The 17,017-nt window shown below is 40.8% G+C and overlaps 1 protein-coding gene across 2 annotated transcripts; it reads right to left on the reverse strand.

Moving 5' to 3' along the window:
- Positions 1-1,931: 1,931 nt before the first annotated feature.
- pi15 (peptidase inhibitor 15) lies at positions 1,932-7,537 on the reverse strand. Of its 2 annotated transcripts, XR_002665075.1 has the most exons (7): positions 7,410-7,537; positions 6,931-7,283; positions 5,854-5,972; positions 4,452-4,584; positions 4,251-4,366; positions 3,486-3,685; positions 1,932-3,136 (listed from the first exon to the last, which is right to left on the reverse strand). XR_002665075.1 is itself a non-coding variant. In XM_022744279.1 (6 exons), exons 2-6 carry the CDS (start codon positions 7,204-7,206, stop codon positions 3,550-3,552), a joined length of 780 nt encoding a protein of 259 aa, XP_022600000.1. In that variant the 5' UTR covers positions 7,207-7,283; positions 7,410-7,537; the 3' UTR covers positions 1,932-3,549. The 2 variants fall into 2 exon arrangements, 1 of the variants encoding a protein (XP_022600000.1); XM_022744279.1 differs by having other exon boundaries at positions 1,932-3,685.
- Positions 7,538-17,017: the final 9,480 nt, after the last annotated feature.

Below are 17,017 nucleotides of genomic sequence, written 5' to 3' on the forward strand. Positions count from 1 at the left end.
AAACTAATGTCCAAAGAGTGATGACTGGTTTCACTTTTCTGGGTCAAAGTATATAAGAGGTTTAAGATAAGTTGAAAAGTCCCAAAGATGGACAGAATGTTTAAACATTGAACATTATGTTCATTCATTACAATGGAAAAAAAGGTGAAAAAATGACACCAGTCCAAAGGCGGCTGAACACAAGAATATTGAGTGTGCATCGCTGATGGTGTAATGTGTAATGTTATTCCTTTGCAATTACACTCCAATTGCAGGTGTGTTCTGTCCTTATCCTTGAACCATCAGAGGCTGCTTTCATCCTAACCCAAATGCATATCTTTAACCTTTGCTTTGCCTCTACCACTGATGGATAAGCCAGGTAAATGTCGACAACAGGTTGTCTAACTCATCATTGCATCCTGCTTCTCATCCCGCTGATGTGCCTTTTAAACATCCACCAATCACCCGTTTGGCTCTGATTCTGGCAATTGCTCAGACAAAAGGATTTTTCCCATGCATACTAATGTGTTCCTCGAAAACTCTCTGCTTGTTGGTTCCAGGGACTGCTCTGGCCTGTTAGGTTCTGGCTGCATATATGAAGCTACTTAATAAAGAGCAGGAAGTGGTTTGAAACCCTCACGCTATGCAATGTTTAGCATGAAATGTGAGCCATTGAACTCCAGCCTGCCAAAGTGCATTTCAGTGGGGAAAGATGTTTTCTGTAGCCCAGTTTGCACTTGAACACAGATGTTTATCTAACAAATAAAACATGTTATAATCTTCTTGGTTTGTTAATTTGTTTGCTTCATAATCTGTTGATGGCTGGCCCAGACCTATATGCTGCAAAACTGCAGAATCTGCCCAGCATTTATGGCTTTGCATCCCCAAGTTCCACCTCGCTGTCTGTCTCTACTTCTTATTAACCCTCTGGTACTTTCTCCATCGTCATCTATACTTAATGTTAGAGCTGTATTGCAGGAAAATGTACGTCTTTCTCAGGGGCTTTCGAAGTGACACATTCTCCCTTCTTTCTGCTTCCAGCATTCCACTCTGCTCCCTATCTCTCCCTCTCATTGAGGTCAATGGTTTCATTGGCCAAAGTCAAACAAGAGGGTCCTCTGAAACCCTATCAGTTGTCTGTTCATTTGTGTAGACATGGATGGACGGGGCCAAAGTCAACCTTCACTTATTAGGATTCAGTTGTAGCCCTGACATGTTTTCTCTTCCCCCTCTCAGCTTTTAAATATGCAGGATGCGGGACTTTGCAATGGCACTGTTTAATTGAAAATGAAAACCTCAAATCAATATCAGACACGAGGAAGAGCTCGGACATCTCAGACAACACAGCGCAGACAATGGACAATGATACTGTTTTGGCCCGAGGCAAACATGGGTTGAGTTGTACCAAACAAAGAAGCTTCTGACAGGCAACATTTTGAACGGGCACTGCACTGGTAGTATTCAGTCGTCGCGGAATTGAACGCTGAATATCATGAATCAAGTGAATTGAAGTATGGATGCAGTGGCTCAAACGGCATCATCTGAATATTTACCTACGTTTCATAGCGGATTTGATTTGAAAGACTCACTCACCCACCGAGCAGCCCACAGCCACACAGGGCCCACAGGTAGGTTTCGCCTACCTGCAGCCTCAAGTCCTGTTTGGATGCACGGTTCAGCCTTTGCACGTCTAAAAAAAGTCATTGTAATTTAATTGAATGGAAAGCTGGAACATTGTTCAATTAAAAGCAAAAGACATTTTCCCCTTTCTTCATTTGCTCTCATGCTCACGTGTCAACTTAGTGCTGTCATACTATGTCAGTGTTGTTTTTAATTCCTGATCTCTGCTGCCCCCTGTACTCCAAACAGTGAATTCTGGCACTGAATGAGCACCACACTGTTGTTAGCCAAGTTTTTAAATAAATAAAACATATACAAGTCTGTTTGTATGTGTTCTTGTTTTATTACAAATACAAAGCACAACAAGAAAAACACAGTTCACTGCATAAATAGCTTGTTGTTGACGTTGATTTAAATACAGTCAGTGCGGAAAATGTTCATTTCCTGTTTTGTAATGCATTATATCCCACTAAAGTTTTTCTTTTTTTTTTAAATCAAAGTCAACATTTTCATGTCTTCTTGACTATGTTTTTATTACACTGGAGATATGTGCTTAAGTCCCTCTCAGTGTTGGATCGTACTGAGAAACTGTCCCCGATTTGGGGAATTCCGAGCCATTCGCCAAAGTTGAAGGGTTGAAGCGTTTACTTGCCAATATTGCGCTAGTGCTTAATTCGTATAAATCTACCACCTTGATTTACATTAGGGTAAATTTTCTTCACCATTATAAAAGTTGACATGCAAATGAACCATATTCAGTACCTTTAAATTGTATAGATATATGTACAATCCTTTTACAAAACAATAAAAAAAGTCGATAACAATTAAATATTTTCCCATATAAAAATGAATAACTTATAGAATACTTGAAGTTTAAGGATAGTCAAGGTGTAATGATTATCTACATGTACAAAAAATAATAATTTCCTGGTACTTTGGAAAATATACAAACAATTAAGGTGCACTTGAGTGCCTAACTCCAAAACCATAGCTACAACATCAGTGAAAAGATCATTACAACATACAAACACTGCATTTGTCCAATATTCCAAGACATTTATATACATTGGTATACAGTATACCAATATACTCTATACCAAATATGATTATAAAACAGATATGTGGGTCAGACTTATGGTATGTGAAATATAAATGAAACCTGTGAAATGCCCCAAAAGATGAAGATGATGCCTGTAATGAAACACAACCTAATCAGTGCAGATTAAAATGCACCGTGAAATTGAAGAAACAAACTTTTGACAACAGAGGGAGGTAAAAAAAAAAAAAGACATCCCTGTGTCATTGTTGTATATTCCTTTTGTATACAGCCGTGATATGCTTTTGGGTTACAGTAAGTGCACTTTTTTTCCAACAAACCTTTTGCCAATTTGTTGCAAGATAGAAATGGAAATCGCAAATAGACACGAGTGTGAAGTTTGTAACCTACTGCAGGGTCGACAGCGGCTACTGAGCTGACACCGCCAGCGTAGGTTTTCCCTCTCAGGTCAAAAGCTTTGATCTTTACATCGCAACATTCCTGTGAAGGCAGAGCACACAACATGAAGGTGTGATGCCCGTAGCACCAAAGTGAGCAGGTATGAGCAGCTATGATGGTGTTATGTCCTTAATTACCACATTGTCAATGGTAAACAAATATAGTAGAAACAAAACTGTATGCAGCACCACATAAGGTATATACTGTGTTTAAGGACCCATTTTCCATATAAATTATATTTCATCAATTAAAATAGTAACAAATTAATTTACAGTTTATTTACAAGTCATCAACACTAAATTGTCTGCTGCCTTCAAATGTATGTTTGTGTCTTTAAATAAGCCCATATATACAAAATAGTGTGGTCAACGACTGTTGTGCAAATCCTTACGGGATTAAAATAATGTCTCTGTGGTACTGTAGGTTGTCAGCTTATGTCAGGAGGAGACCTGTATTTATTTGAACCAGTGCAGGTAGTTTGTCTTGAGAGCAGGGAAGCACATGTTGTTGCTGCAGGAGCCCCCGTAGCTGGGGGGGCAGGCGGAGCAGGGCACGCCTACTTTGTAGGGAGCTTCTCCGATCCAGTTACCCCTGAAAGACAAGACACACGTAGAGTCAGTGAACCTGGCAGTAAGAATTGATTTGTCAAGAGTAAAACCTGCAGATGATGACAACGGTGACCTCTGCAGGTCAGAAAGTATTATTGTGCCCAAACCCACAACTGTGTTTCTCAAAGAAGGGAGGCCACATTTCCCATTAGCAAGCTAAAATAGGTCATCAGTGTCCTGAGCCTGCTACTCTTACATATGTCTTAAACCAGTGGGATTAAAGAGCCTAGGTCACAAGTCAGTCACAAGTACAAACGGGCTTTGATTCCTGGAATTTTTTTTTTTGAGAGAGAGAATTTGTCTTCTGCTTTGTGGGTCTCCAGAGCTTTGGTAATGCAGTACCGGCTCACAGGCTTGTATTGGGGGGTTATCTGAATCTCTCAGCAACATGGGTGGCATTTCACAACTCGGCACAGAACAGAGTGGACTGTGTTGGTATTAAGCTTGTCGTCGGCCTATCGTCATCAGGTGAACAGGTTCACCAGAATTAACAGGCCTCCTTACCGCATGTAACCAACATTATATCAGACTGACTGAAGTATACTTACTTAGGCGAATAGTTGCAAACTAAATATGTTGCCCGCTTCCACACTGAACCCCATACATTCATATTGTGGCACGTGTGAACCGCGCAGCCGACTTTATTGGACGTTGCCCACACCATCTGCAAAACACACATCAGCAGTCAGTCAACAGTATTAGCTAACAGCTAACAGTATCACATTTAATACTGAGTGCTGTCTGCGTACCTGTGTATAATGGGTACACATGGGCCCATAGCATCTGAGAGGGCATCGAGGGTTGCAGTCACGGGGATATGGAAAAGAATAGTCTTTGACCTCATCGTACCATGGCTTCACCAGCTGAAGAATTGATCGATAACTGTGAACAAAAGACAGACATAATCAATAACTGATGCTGTATATATATCACCGATAGTGAGCGACATAATTCTCACCAATTCAGACTGACCTTGTCACTAGACTCATGGTCAAAGTACTACTGTTCTGTGTACTGAGATGACAGTTTAAGGTTGTGTGCAGGTGTATTCAGGATTGATGGAACAAAACCTTGAAGACACTGACTGACATCAGCAATTTTGGCAACAGCAAAATGAAAACAGTGATTAAATAGAAACTCCTGAATTTGTATCTGGCCTCTGTTCCTCTGTTTTTTCCAATGGTCGTGAAGTTTTTTTTTTTTTTTTTTCCAGATGTGCGTGCATTCCCTCTAGGTACTTCAGTTTCCTTCCCATCATTTTTTTCATATTATTTATGGATCTCAATCGAATTATTGAAGTTTCCTTTCTTATTTCTTCGAGGTCGTTTGTTGGACGTGCAGCTCAGGTGAGGAGAGGATGCTAAAACTTTTCCAAAATCTTGTCACAGTGTAGACTGCGCTGGAATGGATGGGTTTCACCACAGTAACAAAAAACAGCCTGTAGTTCAGCATTAGAATGTAAACTGTGCGCAGCGTCACAAGCACATGAGACTGATAGAAACATGGCTGCATTTTCAAATGTCAACAGGGTAATTCTGAAGATGCTCCAGAGAGTCAGAGTTTGTTGCCAAACAGCAATTTTAACAGTTGAAAATTCTCCAGCACTATGTTTAGTTATTTTTTTGTAAGCTATCCCAGCATGCTCTGTACTGCAGAATGCTGACTTGCAGATTATTATCCATTTTCTTGTTGAGATTGACGTTTGTCTGACAGAGCTGGCTCCGGCCCCTCCTAGATTTAATAAAACCTTTTGGTTTCACTACGTAGGTCTAGTGGGGTTTTTTAAGGAAATCTCAGAGAGACACAACGACCAGTCAGAATAAGCTGTACTCCCTTGAGTCTCATGTTGTTCCTCAATAAAATCTAAAAGTGTAGGAACACATGAAGGTGCTCTGTGTTTCCAAATGGAAAGTCAAGACCTACTGAAGGGATGCGTCTTTGTCCTCATGGGTCATGGCTGAAAACACAGCTTTTGTTTATTTGAAGGGTCACAGGAGCATTCCTCAAGCAGTCACCGGGTCACAGTGCAAAAACTTTAAGGAGAAAGAAGAAGGGGGCTGCTAAGGCAGCGACCATGACTGCTGAGAGAGAGTCATCCCTGAGAGAAGCAGCAGATGTCGGGGAGGGGGAGGGGAGTCAAAGGTCACTCACCGTCCTGTCCTGACGGAGAGGTTTTGACCCAGGAACCTGAGGAGGTGAGGTGGCCCATGCTCCCACAGGCAGGCATGAGCCCAGTCCTCGGCTGTCTTAGCCAGAGTGTCATCCCACACCTAAACACACATAGAGAGACATGCTATGAACACGGACAGCCGTTACATAACCGACAGAAAAGATCAACGCTAGATCTTTTTCAGCAGCGAGATGCGAGATAAGAGTCAGCGCTTTATGAGTTCAGAGCACTGTTACAGGTGTTACCATGGCAACGTGCACAAGTCATCCATCAAATCGGTTATATAAGAGGAAGAAAGTTAGCTGCCTAGTGTCCCATGTACTGTAACTCTTTCTCCGAATATATCTTTTCTGTGATGAAAGCGGGTTGAATAGCTGCACAGACACATGGTTGTGCCTGGAGCCCGATGCAGTCCTCTGATGACTTCACTCTACAGATGTTTCATCAGGGGATGAGACTCCCCCTAATGTATTTTACTGTTAATACATCAACAGAGAGTGGAAATGATGCCAATTTTAAACATAAATGTTGTTATTATGTTGTCAGCTGAAATTGCTAAGTGCTTAAGAGAATTATACTGCTGCATATGTAAAATAATAATAAAATACATGTTGTATGTGAAATTAAAAGTCTGATTTAGCAGCTTTGGGACTTGCAACTCTATATAAAAATATTTCCCATTATGTCTACCGGGTCTTCAACTGATCATTACTGTTCTCTCCATACTACAATGCCAGCAGGCTACTAGTACCATACATGACCCCTCTGCCTCTGGAAGTGACCAGGCTACTTTGGTGGTCTACCACAGTGCAATCTACATAACAGCTGAAGGTGCCAAGTAACATTTAAAGAGATTTGTCACTTTAATTTCTTATAAAACTACAAATCAGATGAGTATTCTCTATCGGTTTCTATGAAAAATCATTGATCTATCTTTTACTTGATGGTGGTTATTCATGACAATGCAAACAGAGGACATACAATATATGGCTGCAGTAAAACCATGCATTGATTGGAAAAACATACTTCAATAAAAATGAATGAAAGCTTTCACTTACCATGTATTCCATATTGGATGCTGGGGGAAACACTTTCCCTCTCACTTTGTTATGGTAATCAAGAATGGCAAGCATGTCATTCTGACTAATGTAACGCTTCCTCCTGCTTTTAGAAATAGTCGTGGTGTCTGTTCCATAGCTGTGCGCTGCACCAAGACCGGTGAAATTGGCGGCTGGCAGGGACGTGGACACAGAAGGAATACTCGTTGCCAATGCACTTGCTCCGCAAGATATGCACAGAAATATTAGATCTATGACAAATAACTGAAGTTTCATTTTTTTTTTTTTTTTTTTTTTTTTTTTTTTTTGGCTTCAGGAGACTGCAGACAGAATTTCCCGCGTCCTGGATTACTCTGAAAAGAAACCAAGACGGACTTGAAGTAAGTTCAGACATAGTGAAACCAAGCTTCAAACATCTCGTGCTTTACAACACAGGAACAGAAATACCAGTGACATTCCCTCACACAATCTGCTCCTACCTTTTCTTGCGCAGCGGTACCTTGTGCCTGGGTTGGCCAAGGCTGTATCACCGCTAAAGCTTCGGTAGTGGACTGGAGGGAGAGGGAGGGCTGCCTGGCTGCGAGTGAGGAGTTTTTGCGCTTTGCGAACTTTGTGAGGGCTTCAGGAGAAGTCCGGTCTTTGCGGGTTTATATATTGCAGCGCGACGATGCAGGAAGTGCGCCTGCCTCGGAGGTAGACGCACAGCCCCTCCTTGCCACCTGAAACACAGCATCATTGGGAAACGTTGTGTTTGGTTTCTCTCTCACCAAGACATGTGCTTTTAGGTTTGTGCAGCTGCAGGACGTGAGAGGACAACATTTGATTAATAAGGAGGATGGAGCATATTAAATGACTATTATGGGATCTCAAAAGCAAAAGATGATAATGATACAGCTCTTTATCATGCAGGCTATTTTGTTGCTGTGATGTAGATTGATTCTAATATGGATGTGATTTATGATAATATTTGACATTTTCTCATTTGAAACTATCCTAAAATGATTTATTGAATTAAATTGATTGTTGAATGTTTAATAGAGCCAATCAATCTGTCTGATCAGCTGCATGTGCAGGTGATTAAATGTACACCTCCCACATACTCCTCTGGTCACTGGTCAGGACATCCACATGAAGCCAGCCAGCCTGTTATGAGTCACAATCAATGTGAGAGCTGGGTCCATGTGTCCTATCAGTCTTCTTTGTCGTATTCATTATACTGTAAATATTACACTTGTTCAGTGTGTGGCTCCAGCTGTGTGGTTTGCCGGGGCAGATGCAGAGCCAAAGAAGAGAGAGAGAGAAAAAAAAAACCTTCTACAGGTCATAATTTTCATTGGCAGCTGGTGAACAAATTAAAGCAACGTGACGCAGGAACAATTTTCCTCCCCCTTTTTCTTCTCTTTCGCTCTCTTTTCTCTCCTCCTCTCCTGTTGCCGACAACTGGTGCTTTCCCAAAAATCTTCTTGGAAGTGATGGACTTTTCAGGTGCTGGAATTGGTGGAAGGGATATATCACTCAAGAGTGGTGCACAGCAAAGATTTTCTCCTCCGGTTCACTCCGTCCATGCATTTTCAGCTCCTACACTCTCCGCTGCTGTCCTGCCTTAGTATACTGAAGGTTTTCACTGGGATGGAAAGTTGTCAGTTAGTGGATAAATCATGACAGATTAGTTGAATATTTCTACTTCCTAGACCTGATCCAATACTTTGCTAAGGCCAGGACTTTAAGCAGAAATGTCTTTTTCCTGTAGATTCTTGAATTTACCAGGAAAAACTTCCACAGGAGGTTGGACATGTGTTGGCTTTGCAGTATTTGATTTTTGCAGAAATAGCATACTAGGACAACATGTAAGCTCAAGTACAGTGAAAGAGTCAAACAGAGGGAGATTTGGACATGCATTTTACCAAAATTTGCCTTTTTATGCAAATATTTATAAGTCATATCCTCAGAATTATACCCACCAACTGAAATATTCATTTAACCCTTTCAATATATTTGAATGGGTTAAATAAATATAAATATATGATGTGATTTGTTTCCTTTTTTCCTGTTATGACTATACACCATCACATCTGCTCAATATTTTGACTCATCCTCTCATCTGGTATCAATAGTCAGGCCACTCTAAAGCCAGCTCAGCCCGCCAGCCAAAGATTCTGATCGACACGGTGCTGGGATCCTTTCCCCAGGTTTATACCCATATTATAATCCATATCATCGGATTATATTAACATACACCTGCTTCACAGCATTTCACACCGTCTTCGTGTTTATTTGACAGCAGGCTCCTGATCCAAAACCAAACAGAGTAATCAAAAGTTGAGTTTCATTGTGGAAAAGCTGGAATTGAATAGAATACTGTACTTCTACAGCATGTCTCTCTCCCCCTCCCCCTCTCTCTCCCACACACACAAACACACACACAGTTTCTTCACGTGCAGTCTCCTCAAGGCCCCAGATGATATTCCCTCAGTCTCAGAGTGCTGGTCCTTGTTTGCGCAGTGAACCCAGTGACTTCGAAAGAGGTCGAAGCATTATTATCATATTATCAGTGGAGTAATTAGGGCATTATTTGGGGCACATGCTGCTCTGAGGGGCCTTGGGTCTGTTTTGGAAAGGCATTCTTTTTCAGACAGAGCATTTATTTACCTACAATATATTGTTCCAAGTTTCCCCCATGCTTCCCCCCTCTCCGGAGGCCTCTCAAAGCCCAGTGTTGATGCCAGTGCAGCAGAGAGAATGAGGTGCAGTAGTGAGTAAAAGGGAAAGTAAGAAAGAGCAATAGCCTACAGACCATAGAAAGACTCAACAAGTGTTGCATTGGTTATGTTTCTAGATGCCAGACAAATTGAAAACTCAAAGCAGAAGGATTTTGAGTAAATACAATTTACATGGTTTTGACAGGTATGGAGTATCATGTACAGTTATGCAATAAATGTTCAAAACAACCACTTTTCTGTTTTTCATGCAAGTTTCAGCTAAAAAAAATATGTTATTGGACAGTTTTTGACCCAGGTCTGGAGCACTGACTTGGACAATTCAATAAGTAACAAAAGCTCCTAAGGATGGCTCCTCGCTCTGTCTGCTATTCCAGCAATCAAAGCACATGCTGTAGACTCCAACTCAGCTGTGCACTCCACCCAAGGCTATTGTTACTGCGCTGGCAGACTTCACTGTGCATGGGAAAGTCACTAAGAGATCGGCAGCATGTGAATGGATGGATGAAAAAGAAGTCTAATGTGACTACAAAAAGCATAACTTTTAGGAGCGGTATGAAAAATGAGATAGTAAGCTATGGATCAAGTTGCTCACAGAGCCTCTGTGATGAGTCGTATTTGGATAAGTGTTTATTTTGTAATTCTATAAATTTGATTTAAAGGAACAGCTCAAGATTTTGCGAAATATAGCCTACTACAACTTCAATTTCTTGCTAAGAGTTAGATGAGAAGATTGATGCCACTATCATGTCTGTATGATAAGAAGCTAGAGCTACTGTAGGAGACAGTTAGCTTAGCAGAGGAGGAAACAGCTAGCCAGAAAAGAATTAAATAAAAAAAATAAAAATAATAAAATAAAATCTGCCTACAAGCTTTTTGAGCAAAGCTTGCTGTTTCCTCCAGTCTCCCAGTCTTAATGATAAGCTAAGCTAAATAACTCCTGGCTGTAGCTTCATATTTTGTGTACAAATATGAGAGTTTGGTATAGTAAATATGAATCTAGACTGCCAGTAGCTGGTTAGCTTAGCTAAGCTTAGCTAAGCTTACCTTAGCTTACCATAAACATGGGGAAACTATGTAGCCAGATTTTCTGGTTTGGTTATGTGCCATACTATTTCTTGGCCAGGTACAGTCATTTCCTGGAGTCACAGTGACGATACAGCTCTGGGAAAAACTAACACTAACCCCCGGAAAACCACAAAATGTTCATTTTCACGCTTGAGTTTTTGTACAGAAAAAACAAATGACATATAAAATGTTGATTAGTGAACTGCTGGGCAGATTTTCATACATTTGGACAGTGTTTTGCTGGCTGTTTCGACATTTCCATTCATCATGCTAAACTAAACTGACCGACTGCTGGTGATAGTTTCATATTTACTGTACGGATCTGAGAATGATATCTACCTTCTAACTGTTGGCAAGAATGCAAATCTAATTTCACAAACTGTCAAACTATTCCTTAAATCTGCCATGGCAAGTGTAAATAATGTGCAAGTTAGGAGTTTGATAAAAGAGAGTACTTATTCCTACAAAAATATGTTTTATACTACAATATATATTGTTTTTTGTTTTTTTTCCTTAAAGGCAGTTTCATTGGGGCAGATTTGGGGCTGGGAAGTTGTGATGTCATGAGTTGGTTTATGTTGGCCAGGGGGCAAAAAGAAATAGTGACATTTCAAGAGTGGTTTACATTGGTAAGAAGCCCAGTCTCTAACTACAAGCTGTCCAAGCTGCTTTCTTCCGCACGCAGCAGCAACATTGTATCGGTGGAATATACAGTTACATAGCAAATACTGTATGTTTCACACACTCTGCTAGCTTACAACAGGGTGAAGACTTGTTGACACTGAAAAAACCTGTGGGTGAGAAAGCTTCAGCCCTGTGTCCCCGTCAGAAGTTCAGGAGTGGATTGAGACTCCTCCTTTCTGCAAAGAGTAACAAGCACAGTAATTAAGTCAATAAATATCAGTCTTCTGATCAAAGAGTGCTCTCGCTGAGCTTCAATTTAATTCAAAATTAAATTCCTGCTGTGTTTAGACTGTACATATACCAAGGTGCTAATATAACATCACTGATAAAGTTACCTTTTTTTCATAGGATCCAGCTGAGGCTGGCTACAATGCCAGCTGGTACTGTAACTACAGTACTTATTGCCGAAAGATCACCCAATATAACCCAAAGCCACATAGCCTTGTATTTACTGAATAGCGACCTCTACAAACATGACTGTAGAGAATCTACTCCAGACTGGATGTTTTCCGCTGTTGTTGTCTAGATACAAGTCTGGCTGTTGTTTGGCAGCTCAGAGGAGTCTAAGGTGACTTTGTCCTCAACCTCGGTCACAGGAAGTAAAAAGACCATAAAAATCATTAAGGCAATATAAAGAGTAAACACTAAATGACAGTGAGAGCCATTGAGGTTCAGATGCAGCAGAATTCGAAGAACAATTTTGTTGCAGATGTTGTGGATAATTCCTAGAAGTAGATGACAAAAGGTTAGCGATATTGACAATAGAAAAACTAGCCAGTTGCTGCACCATTAGCTTTATGCAAGGGCCTGTAAAGTGCTTCAAACAATCTTAACAAACATTATGTCGGTAGAACATACACAATTAAACCCCCCTTTTCCCGTAACACTGTTTAGAGTGTGGGAAAAACCTGAGAGATTACTAGAGGGGGATTTTTTCTTCAGGAATAAGTCACTCAGCTTGTGTATCTATTTTTGACATGTTACATTCCTTTGCCCCCAGATATTCTCACCCATCTATAAGACATTTACAACCATCTTTGATGCTCAGGCCTTGTAAGACTGGACAGAGACGGGCTGTGGTCACACACAGACATTTCTCAAGAGGTTCAGATGTCAGCTGAGAGAGACATGCAAACATGAAAAATCCAGCAGGACCTAAACTTAGAGCTGAGACGTTTTATGATGTATCTTCATGACAGCAGGTAACAAAAACTATCACCTGGGACTCAGGAGTGAGCTGCCAAAACCAAAACAACCTATATAAAGATTTCTGAAAAGCTATGCTGTTTTATGCCAGGAAATAATGTCTCATTTTTTTAGTGCAGATATCAAATGCAGCATTTTTAAACCAAGCAGCCCAATTTTTGCTCCGTTAAGAATCAAGCTAATTTTTTATTAATGTGGCCCAATATCATAAATCATAAATTCACCTCAAGGGGCTTAACATTCTGTACATTATGACACCCTCTGTCTTTAGACCCTGAAATTGGACAAGGAAAAACTACCCAAAAAAAAAAACATTTAATGGGAAAAAATGGAAAATCACATGAAGAGCAACAGAGGAGGGAGCCCTCTTCCAGGATGGACAGACATGCAATAGATATGATGTGTACAGATTAGACCAATAAAGTAGATTTACAGTAATGACAATCAGGTGACAACATTATAGATCACTATTACTGAAGAATATGATCTGGTGCCATCAACAGATTGGACCTGAGTCACACAACCTCTCCTACCATGATGCTTTTATGTTTTTTTAATAACATATTTTACAGTTTGACATTACGCGTGAATACTGAACAGAATAGTTTGCCTTTTTTGGAAATATGCTAATTTGATTTCTTGCCGAGAGGGCCCATTTATGGTCTCTAAGAACTAGTTCTTAAGACGTCGTGTCCGACCACATCGCAAATCAAATGTGTTTATAGTCTTTCCGAAAGGCCACACTGGATAGCGGAGTGAAAAGCGGGTCATAATAGAGAGGTGGGAGGCTCAGTATTGTTTAAGAACAGGGGTTAACGGTGCATATCTTCAGACAGTCTCTCCCAGAAGGCATTCATAGTGTTGTGCTCACTTGTTCGCATTAAAAGTGCCACAAATAGTTGTGTAACAAATGAAAAAACCTGAGAGAGACAAGTTCAATCAAACAGTTGGCCGCTCACGACTTGAAGTGGGTGTGAACGTCGGCTCGTCACTTTTGGAAAGTTACAGAAAATGGTCGAAGCAGACACCCCCTGTGCGACGACAGAAAGGTGTGTGTGTGTGTGTGTGTGGGGGGGGGGGTTCCAACACTATCTGACTATTGAAGATTGAGTTCAGAGAGAGTTGATATCACTGATATCCGTATATTAGTGTAATATAAAGCTAGCCAGGGGAGCAAGGATGTAGTCACTGTGGGGCATGGACGGGGTCACATGAAAACACACACAGAGACACACACACACACACACGCACGAGAATAATGTGTAACTCTTTTGCGAGAGAGCAAGAAAGTGCATTATCCAAAATATAAAGATATTCCTGCAATTTGTCCTGCAGTCAGCTCTTGTAAAGTGCAGGAACAAGTTTAGCATTCATGGAAACTAGTAAAATCTGTTTTCTGGAAGTAATTGGAAGTAGATTCTTCTGATGAAAGCAGATTTCTTGTGACGTGCTGTGGCCAGTTGGGAGCAAAAAAGATGTTAGATGCATGCGTGCTGTCCGGCTGGCTGGTTCAGGCTGTGGCTAGATAGGCCTGGAGGCGGTCTAGACAGCAGATGAGCAATGAGCTGGGCCCTGGCACACAGGCCCTGTGGCTGGGACTCTCTTGGGCAGGGCAAGACCTCTGGGACTCATTTGCCGGACAGAAATAATACATGCACTGGACTATCCTTCATGATTCAAACTGATGTGGAGAAAAATGAAAACATCATAAACTAGCTCTTGTCTAGCTAGCTGAAGTCCACTTTCAAGCCTATACCTTTTCATCCTGAAGTCATGAGCTGCAAAAATCTGTTTTTCCTATAATCATAACGTTACTCAGGATTTATGATTTGACTGAATTTTTCACCACTACCCATGAAGAAGTGTTCATTATCACAAAGTGGAGAAAAAGCTTAAGTCCTGTTCCCTATGTGGGTGGCTAAAGGCTTGATCCTTGCTTACTTGGCACCTGGTAAGAGCTTTTGTGTGGCTGGGAAGCACAGCCGAGCACAGCCGAGCGCTGTAACTTGCAGAATTCGTGTCCAGAGTGCAGCGGTGACATCTGGTGAACTGTACCATTCATCGTTAAAGAATATGCAAATTGTTATGTTGGATTATTTTTTATGTCAGCTTTTCTTCCTTGATCCTATTAGGGCCCGTTCAAGCAGCTACCTGCCAGAAAACCATGCAACAAAGTACAATAACACAGGCAATACCATTGTTACACTCTCGGTTGTTCCTTTCATGATCTAAGTAGACACCATTGTTAGAGAAACTTTCATGTTACAGTGGTTAGATTTAAAAGTGGAGTTCTGCGCTATAGACTTGGCAGAATAGATTCAGCAAGATGTTCCTAAAGCTTAAATTTTATTTTGTTGAGTATGTTGTAAGTTGATTGCACATGCCAAAGCTAGCTGGGACATTTTCCAGCTCCAACATGTTTGAAAATGTTGTGCAGAGCGATGGACATAAATACGTTTCTTCCAGTATACAGTATTGCTGGGTGTGGCGCTTTGTGCTAATCTTTTGTATTAGTTCAGAAGAAGATGAGGCCCACAAACAATTAGACCTGAAACTGAGTAAAAGCTAAAAGTTTTATTTTGATTCTCTCTGTTTCTACCATTCTCCCACAGTTGTTGTTTGCTCTCTTGATTTTGGCCTTGAGGATGACAGAAATCTGGAAATCAAGCCACACAGTCTAGGGAGATTTCAGATGGCTGTGTACTAAAAGAGCTTCAGTGCTGGAATTCAAACAGTCTCTCATCTTCTCCCATTTGATTTGTGAATAATATGATATCATAAAAGAAGGTTAAAGTGTTGCGTGTCAAACAAGCTTGCGTATTTATCTCGTTTGAGTTTCGGTCCATGACGTCGAATGAATAATCAGCAATCAGTCATTAGCAGACTCTTGCTCAGGCCGTGTTTATGATGACATCAGTGTTTGTGTTGGATCCGTCTTATCAGAAAAGCCCGAGCTCTCTTGTGATCTGTGTTCCATGAAATTGATGGATTTTGAGTTAACATGAAGCAAAGTCTCTGTGGGTTGCTGGGAGTCCCCTCTTTTGGCCTCTTGTCTTCGTCATCCCTGTTGCGCAGTTTCTAGGTTTTCCCAAGTTCTCCCAAGTGCAGTTGATGGGACTGGTCACAGTGTCTCATACTTTATTGAATATTTCCCAAAAACTGGGCCAGAAACCACTTGTTGTTTTGGGTCAAGGCTGGAGTAATCACAACATATATTTTTGTATTTATTTGATCAGTCAAAGTGATTAAAAATAAAAGCTAAGTGGTGACTTGAGGCTGGATACTCACTCTTGGTCTTCCTGTTTCGGTCCAAACAAGGTGCCCTCAGATGTTTTGCGTCGCACCCCCCTTTTTTTTTTTGTGAGGCTTGAACCTGGTGCAGCAGGTGGCATCCCTTGTGAGAATTTACGGCTTGGTTCTTCAGGTTCAGTGCAAACAAACCAAGTTTTATGGAGCAAATACTGAGAGGTCATGGTCCCTGTAGTTTGATTGTACCATGACAGGGAAAACAGCTTCATTTATCCTGTGGTACCTGCGAGATGTTTTCAGAAATTCAAAACTACAGGTTTCCCATATTTTAAATCTCTGAAACAATCATGTCTACTCACATATTTGACCCTGGTGCATTTCAACTCAGTTAAATTATGGGGCTTTTTGATATTGCATTCATTAAGTCAATAACTTTTTTTTATGGTTGACCCTTTAACCCTTACTGATCCCCTAACTTTACCTCTAGCACCAGGTTGGAATTTGTGGTTTTAAGTGGTATGTCTAGACATCTATTAGATGGATTTCCATACACCCCTCAAAATGAATTGTGGTGCCCTTGGTGATTCCTTAACTTTCCATCTTGCGCCATCATTAGGTCAAAATCTGTCCAGTACTCTGGTTAATGACCAAATACCTACAAAATGAATGACATTCGGCTGTACTTTGTGTTTGGTCCTAAGTAGAAAATGTTGATTTGAGTATGGTAGGATGCTAATGTTAGCATTCACTGCAGTTCAGCCTCACAGCACCACTTGCATGGTCGCTGACTCTTAATCCATCCTCATACCACAAAAAACAAGACTAAGTCAAAACCTTGTATATTGCTGGGCTGTGTATGGTCAATGTGCACAATTTAGGACATAGCTGTATTTATATTTTACTAGGTATGTTGAGCTTATTCTATTCTGTTTTTATCTATTGATGTATTTACTGACAACATTGCTTCCTATATGCATTGTGTTACAATTTGGAATTAAATTCTGTTTGGACCCCAGGGCAGATTCAGATACAGACACGACAGGATGGATGTACTAAAAGTTCTTTATTGACATAAGCCAAACTCAGAAAATGCAAGGGAGAGTCTTAGTGGGGAGTGCAGGGGGGAAAGGGATCCTGGTGGAGGTGGAAAGCCGGCGAGTGAG

The sequence above is a fragment of the Seriola dumerili genome, unplaced genomic scaffold, assembly GCF_002260705.1.
Source record: "Seriola dumerili isolate Sdu_G_001 unplaced genomic scaffold, Sdu_1.0 BDQW01000079.1, whole genome shotgun sequence".
Lineage (NCBI taxonomy): Eukaryota > Metazoa > Chordata > Actinopteri > Carangiformes > Carangidae > Seriola > Seriola dumerili.

Bases quoted from the DNA above. Each gene is read 5' to 3' on its own strand.
- pi15 (XM_022744279.1), bottom strand. From the start codon at position 7,206: ATGAAACTTCAGTTATTTGTCATAGATCTAATATTTCTGTGCATATCT. The intron at 5,973-6,930 runs GTAAGTGAAAGC...ATGTGTGTTTAG, and splicing joins CATCCAATATGGAATACATG to GTGTGGGATGACACTCTGGC. The intron at 3,686-4,250 runs GTAAGTATACTT...CTTGTCTTTCAG, and splicing joins GTTTGCAACTATTCGCCTAA to GGGTAACTGGATCGGAGAAG.